This window comes from Spea bombifrons, chromosome 5 (assembly GCF_027358695.1).
Source record: "Spea bombifrons isolate aSpeBom1 chromosome 5, aSpeBom1.2.pri, whole genome shotgun sequence".
NCBI classification, from domain to species: Eukaryota; Metazoa; Chordata; class Amphibia; order Anura; family Pelobatidae; genus Spea; species Spea bombifrons.
In genome coordinates this window covers 5,071,113-5,077,977 of record NC_071091.1, presented here as the reverse complement: position 1 = coordinate 5,077,977, position 6,865 = coordinate 5,071,113, and the positions used below count along the sequence as shown (strand labels likewise).

Here is a 6,865-nt window from a genome sequence, read left to right as displayed (position 1 = left end):
TCCATCTACTTTATAGCTGTGTGGATTTATTCATTTTGCTGGCTTCGATTGATTATAATGATTTATAATATAATATATAATGATAAATGTAATCTTTTTTTAGTGATGTCATGTAGCCGTTGTACAGCTCCATGGAATATGATGGTGCTATATAAAACAATAAATAATAATAAAAGTTACGTTTGATTTATGTACAAATCATTTTCATTTTTTAACTTTGATCTAACATAAAGACATACCCCTTCTCCTTTCCTAATTTGTTTGTCCTTCCCTTGTCTCTCCCCATTTAAAGCTTGAATAGATAAAAACACAAATGTTTATGAAGCTTTTTCTGCTGCACTGGCAACAAAGCTTTTCCACTTATGTGTTGCACTGGCTGAGGGGACTGGCAGGCTATATGTAAACATTTAAAGGGGCAAGATGCAATTATCTTTGAAATGGGGGCAAACGCGCAGGCACCCCTCCTCCCTGCTCAGTGGTCTTACTTTGAGAATAGGTGGTCCTAGTCATAGATACGGGGGTGCGGGGTTATTTCAGTGCCCGACCATCACTGACCGAAGACGCCCCGGAGGGCAAAACATGGAACTCAAGCCATGTTTATTATATGAGCTGAGCCTGTTTATTTCCCACAGACCCCGAGAAACGGAGCTACACTCTCCGCTAACAGTATATTTGGCACTTCCGGCTAAGAGCACAAGTTTCAGCGGTTTATTCTCCGCCCCCTGTCACTCACCGGCTTTCATCGTCAGGACACGCCTCCCCTTCCCGCCATGTCCGGGCCGTTCTCCAGCAGGCTGTTCTCCCGCCGCCGTTCCTTCCTCGGAGGGTTTGTAGTGGGGGCCACAGCTGCCGGTGCTTCCTGCCTGGCCGCTCTGCAGCTGTGGGACCGGAGGAGAGAGGAACCGGGTGAGAGACAGAGACAGAGACATAGCGCGCCCGGCGGGGATCGAACCCGCACCTCACCTTCTGTCAGCAGATACAATGTAACAGGGGAGAGGAGGGGCACAATGTACCATATACAGCGTGTGTGTGTAAAGATATATATAATATATATAACACTATGTATGTATATATATATTCATACAGATATATTACATATACATTATAGATGTTATACAGCAATGTGTGTTTTATATAATACAATATATATGCGTAATAACTATTACACCAGTCCTGGGTGTGCCGTTTGGACCAGTTGGGTGCTGTCCCTATGGGACTACAATAGAGCTGAAACAACGAATCGATAAAATCGATAATAATCGATAACGGAAATCATCGATAACGATTTCCGTTATCGATGAATCGAGTGATCGATTCGTCGTTGGAGCACTAGGCTCCTTTTACTTACCTCCGCGAGCGTTCCCCGCTTCTGCTACACGCTCTGCAGTCTCCGCCTTCTTCAAGCTACGTGACGACGGATGTGACGCGCGTCTACTATCAAGTTGGAAGTGGAACAAGTTCGTAGCGGAGGTAAGTACTCTTTATGTCTATTGTCTGTGCGAATGTTTATGTGCGAGACTGGGTGCGCGGCAGAGTGTGTGTGTGTGTGTGTGTGTGTGTGTGGGTGCGCGGCAGAGTGAGTGGGGGGGTGCGCTGCACAGTGAGTGGGGGGGGTGCGCTGCACAGTGGGGGGTCCGCGGCACAGGGGGTGGGGGGGCAGGGGATGCAGGGCAGGATGTGAGTGCAGGGCAGAGTGGGGCCAGGAGACTGGATGCAGGTCAGAGTGGGGGTGGGAGGGCAGGGTGGCAGACTGGGTGCAGAGCAGAGTGGGGGTTGGGATGCAGGGCAGGGTGTGAGACTGGGTGCAGAGTAGAGTGGGGGTGGGGGGGCAGGGCAGGGTGTGAGACTGGGTGCAGAGCAGAGTGGGGATGCAGGGCAGGCTGTGGGGATGCAGGGCAGGCTGTGAGACTGGGTGCAGGGCAGAGTGGGTGCAGGGCAGAGTGTGAGTGTGGGGGCAGGGCAGAATGTGGGGGCAGGGCTGGGTGCAGGGCAGAGTTGGAGACTGGGTGCAGGGGCACAGTGCAAAGTGCTGGGTGCAAAGTGCCAGTGCTGGGTGCAAAGTGCCAGGGCTGGGTGCAAAGTGCTGGGTGCAAAGTGCCAGGGCTGGGGCAAAGTGCTGGGCGCAAAGTGCTGAGTGCTGGGTACAAAGTGCTGGGTACAAAGTGCTGGGTGCAAAGTGCCAGGGCTGGGTGCAAAGTGCAAAGTGCTGGTGCAAAGTGCTGAATGCTGGGTGCAAAGTGCTGGATGCAAAGTGCCAGGGCTGGGTGCAAAGTGCTGGGTGCAAAGTGCTGGGGCAAAGTGCAAAGTGCTGGGGCAAAGTTTCTTGAACAGTAATAGTCCACCTCTTTTCAGAATGTTTGGGGTTATTTTGTTTCATAAATATTGTGTTTGGGTTCTTGTACTTTGAAAATATTGTTTTTTATTACATCATAACAAAATAAGAATGTTAATGTAAATTTTAAGTTGTTTTTTAACATCCAGTTCATTAAATTCTTTTAAATAAACGAAAAATTTGCATATTGTTTTTTTATCCGATTAATCGATTAATCGAAAAAATAATCGGCCGATTAATCGATTATTAAAATAATCGTTAGTTGCAGCCCTAGACTACAATATTCACACTATAACTAAATATCACTTATAGATAGCGTATATTATTAAAATGAATGAGTCCGAGCCTGCTCTGGGATAACCATAGGTTTGGAACATAAATGCTGAAGATGACAATGCATCATGGAAGTTGTAGTTCCAAAAGTGTAGGCGCCTGTCCCTGCCTCATGCCACCAGTCACTTCACAGAAGGTGACGCCCGTAGGGTGTCTGCCACGCAAGTCTTCGTGCTCCCAGGCTTTAGCGCTCAGCCGTCACGTAATGCTTACCTCGGTGCATCAGAAATGTGGTGCTAATGCTGCCCGATGACGTTTATAGGTAAATCTTTAAATTAACAAAAACTGAAATTACTGAGAAAAGTAAAACTTTATCTACATAAACGCTTTAGAAAACTCTGATTATTAAAAAAAAAAAAAAAAAAAATAGAAATCGCTGCAGCTATATTTTTATAGTTCAATAAAGGCTTCTTTAGACACCAGAATTTTGTGATGATCTCAACGTAAATTTTTGTTATTTTTATTTTTTTATTTTTTAGAAAAGTCTCCTTTAGAAGAGTTTGGGTTCCCGCGGGCCGGTGCGGAGGTCCGGCGGTACCTTAACCATGCGTTGTCGTATGATCAAGCAAAGAAGACTCCGAGATGGGTTATCGAGCATCTTTCAAAAGACAAACTCGACGGTAAGTGAGGTGTAAATTTACGGGATGGTATCCCCCCGTGTCGTTGTCGCCCACTGCGAGACTTAATGGATATGATCGGTGGATAGTTGGCAGCTGTGATTGTTGGGACACTTCAGCCATTATGTGGACTTTAACTCGTGTGGTCCCTTCCAAACCCCCCATATGCATTTGCCATTTCTCTTATATAAGAACTCGCTTTGCCACCTCTGTTCCAATAGTCATTGATGTTTTTTCCTGCGTTGTACATTCTAAGCATTATATATATATATATATATATATATATATATATATATATAAATAATATAATCGCAGTGTCCAGCATTCTTAAGTCATTGTCCAAGCTAAAAACTAATATACTGATTGTTTAAAAGCTCGGTTTTCTGTAGCTAACGTTTTTCTCCACTAGATGGCAGTGTAGCTCCACTGCAGTCTATAATTAGGCTCAAGCCAAGGTATTCCATGTTTTCGTATAGCGCTAGCAGATTCTGTAGCGATGTAACAAAGGGGTTAATTTTAAATTGATTGTAACATTAACATATTGAGACATACTGTCTTCAGGGTGCAGAGGGCTAAGGTTTGGGGCCAAAGATTATCCCTAGTAGCTCTTGGGATATGATACTCTTTGGACCAATCGGTTATTGATTATGTGTGAACAAATTAATACGAAAATTGGCCATTTTCCTAAATGACTTGTAGTCTAACATACACGGTTTATTCCAGGTATTGCCGACAGACAACATTGCAAATTTAAACCAGATCCAAACATCCCCAAAATCTTTAGCGCATCCAACGAAGACTATTATAAGAGCGGATGGTCCCGAGGGCACATGGCACCAGCTGGGGACAACAAATTCTCCACAGTATGGCATTTTCTTATTTTGCTATCTATACGTGTTTTACTTTGTAAAATATAAATTATCACTATTTGCTGGACAAAGGGATTTATTTAAATGTGGCCGCAAAACAGATAAAGGTGTGAGCTCGACGGTACAAGAGTATTCCTGTACTAGAGAGAGGGGAAAAAATAGTGATTCTGAAAAAGGATATCATAAAACTTTCTTAGAACCCATTTTTGGTGTGTATGTAGTGCTTTAGTACATTTATAGAAAGAAAAAATAAATAAATATGCCCTGGGTCGGGCCATAGTTTTTCACAAAGGACTGGTCCGACGTGAGTGTAAGTGTGTTTGATATTGTAAGCATGTGTGTGCATGTTAGCATGAGTGTGTAAGTTTGTGTCTATACATATGTTGGGGCGGTCGCATGGGCCAGAAAGTGCCAGCCCACTATCTTACTGTATTCCATCACATTTTATGGTAAAAGGCGCATGTCTGCTCAGTAGAGTGAGTTGGAACCATTGAATGACTGTTCTGTGAATATTGTTGCATGGATGGAATTACGCTTATCCACGGAAGGCTCTTTTACAATCGTGAGGGGGAAAGATTTAGTTTGAAGGTAAAAAAAATTGCTTTGATTACCAGTGTTTGGTTTGTGATGTAATAAGCGTATTATCTAATGCATGCAGAGATGAGTTCTATACTAACTGAAGTTTCCCTGTGAATTATAGGAGGCCATGGCGGAAACATTCTACCTGTCCAACATCGTACCGCAAAACTATGAGAATAATGCTGGCTTTTGGAACAGGTGAGGATTTTACGTCAGTCTCTGAGCGATATAAACATGTAGTTAATGTTTGCTATTCAACATTGAATATTTTAATTCGGTTGTCTTTTCGTTATTAACTTTCAACTTTAAAAAATGTAACTTTCTGACCAAATGAATCCATAACAATCGTATTGCTAAATGCCTTAAAAATGATGCTTTTAAAGCTGAAAGTTAATAATGAAAAGACAACCAAACTCTTCTGTTCATAAAAAAATAAAGGATACTATATTATTTTTATATTTTTTTTTTTATTTTTTTTATTAGGCTTGAAATGTATTGCCGAGACTTGACAAAAAAATATGACGATGTTTGGGTTGTCTCCGGACCTCTAGTTTTGCCTGAAACGCAAGAAGACGGAAGAAAGAGGGTGTCTTATCAGGTCAGAGCGCGAGTTTGCTCCGGGTTTCCAAAAACACCAGGTTTACTGTTTAAAACAAAAAAAAAAAAAAAAAGTATCTTCCTGGTTAGCCGACGTCTTCTCCAAATCAGACGGGCGCCGGGAGCGTTCATTCGTGAAATGAATTTCTCACTTATCAGTAAACTAAAATTCCACTCGATTCCTTAGCGTCGGAAGAAAAGCTGCATCTCATTTCCATTCGTTTCTTGTGAGGAGAATAAGATTAGAAATCGATAAATTATAATTTTGAGCATTTTAAATTAACTTTATAAGAGAAAAGGATAGCGTGATGAGAAATTTTAGTCTTGCAAATACTAGTAACACTAACTGTGAGTATTATGCGCAGATCCAAATTGTATCAATGTTGTGACACGTGAATGATATCTCCGTGTTGTTAGTATGTGTCTCCTATACACCGTGTTCCTTTGTGTGTGTTCTGAACAGTAACTGTATCAGTGCGTAGAAACATTTCAACACATAAAGGGGTTCAACAAAGGGGGAGAAATGTTAGAACAAGAGGCCAGGGTCTAAAACTTGAGGATGAGATGGAATGGAGGGATTTTTTTTCTTTTCCTGGGAGGGTGGTAGATAAGTGGAACAGCCTCCCAGCAGAAGTGGTAGAGGGTAATACAGTGAGGGGATTAAACATGCATGAGATAGACATACGGCTCCTGAATCTAAGACGAGACCAACCACTGATTAAGGTTTGAGTCTTTACAGCGGGAGAAACGGGCAGACTAGACGGGGGCCGAATGGGGCCCATCTGTTTAATGTACAGCAGTTAATATTTTTTGCTCTCTGATTCTAACGCGCAGGTAATTGGGAAAGATGACGTCGCGGTGCCCTCCCACCTCTACAAGGTCATCCTCGCCCGGCAGCAGGACTCCGCAGAGGCGTTGGCCGTCGGGGCCTTTGTGGTGCCCAATATCCCCATCGGGTTTGACCGTCAGCTGCCCGAATATCAAGTCCAGCTCGAAGAGTTAGAGAAAATGTCTGGGTTGATTTTCTTCCCTGGGGCGGACGGCTTCAAAGACCTTTGCGAAGAGGACGGCTGCAGACTGATCCAGCTCGAGGAGTTCAAGCTGTACATTGCCGGGCGGCGGATGAAGAACGCCCGCAACTTGCAGAAGGTCGAGAAAATTATGTCGGAGCTGAGAGAGGCCGATATAAAACCCGATGATTATCTGACGAGCCTGTATGAACAGAAAAGGAAAGAGCTGTCAGTGGAGACCAACGATCAGCAGGAGAGAAGGAGAGGATAAAAAGGCTGTTTGTTTTATACGGGGGGTTTAAAAATATAAAATCTTCGGTTTATCGGCATGTGGGGTCCTAATAAACTTGGGTATTTTTTTTATTTTTTTGCTGCCACAGCCAATTCATTATTGAATTATGACATCATTATTCATGCAAGGGCTGGGCTTGCTTTACTGTTTAAACTACTTTTTTTTCTTTTATTCACCTGTATTTTGCAGCGTTAGTAACTTAACAGAGCCGGCTTCCCAAATTTATAACAATATTA

General features: G+C 43.2%; 1 protein-coding gene across 1 annotated transcript; it reads left to right on the top strand.

Annotated features, from left to right (window-relative positions):
• Positions 1-757: 757 nt before the first annotated feature.
• On the top strand, positions 758-6,662 carry EXOG (exo/endonuclease G). Its single transcript, XM_053466023.1, has 6 exons — positions 758-906; positions 3,145-3,285; positions 4,006-4,145; positions 4,852-4,928; positions 5,214-5,328; positions 6,162-6,662. The coding sequence occupies exons 1-6, from the start codon at positions 771-773 to the stop codon at positions 6,606-6,608; spliced, it is 1,056 nt and encodes a 351-aa protein (XP_053321998.1). The 5' UTR covers positions 758-770; the 3' UTR covers positions 6,609-6,662.
• The last annotated feature ends 203 nt before the right edge of the window (positions 6,663-6,865 follow it).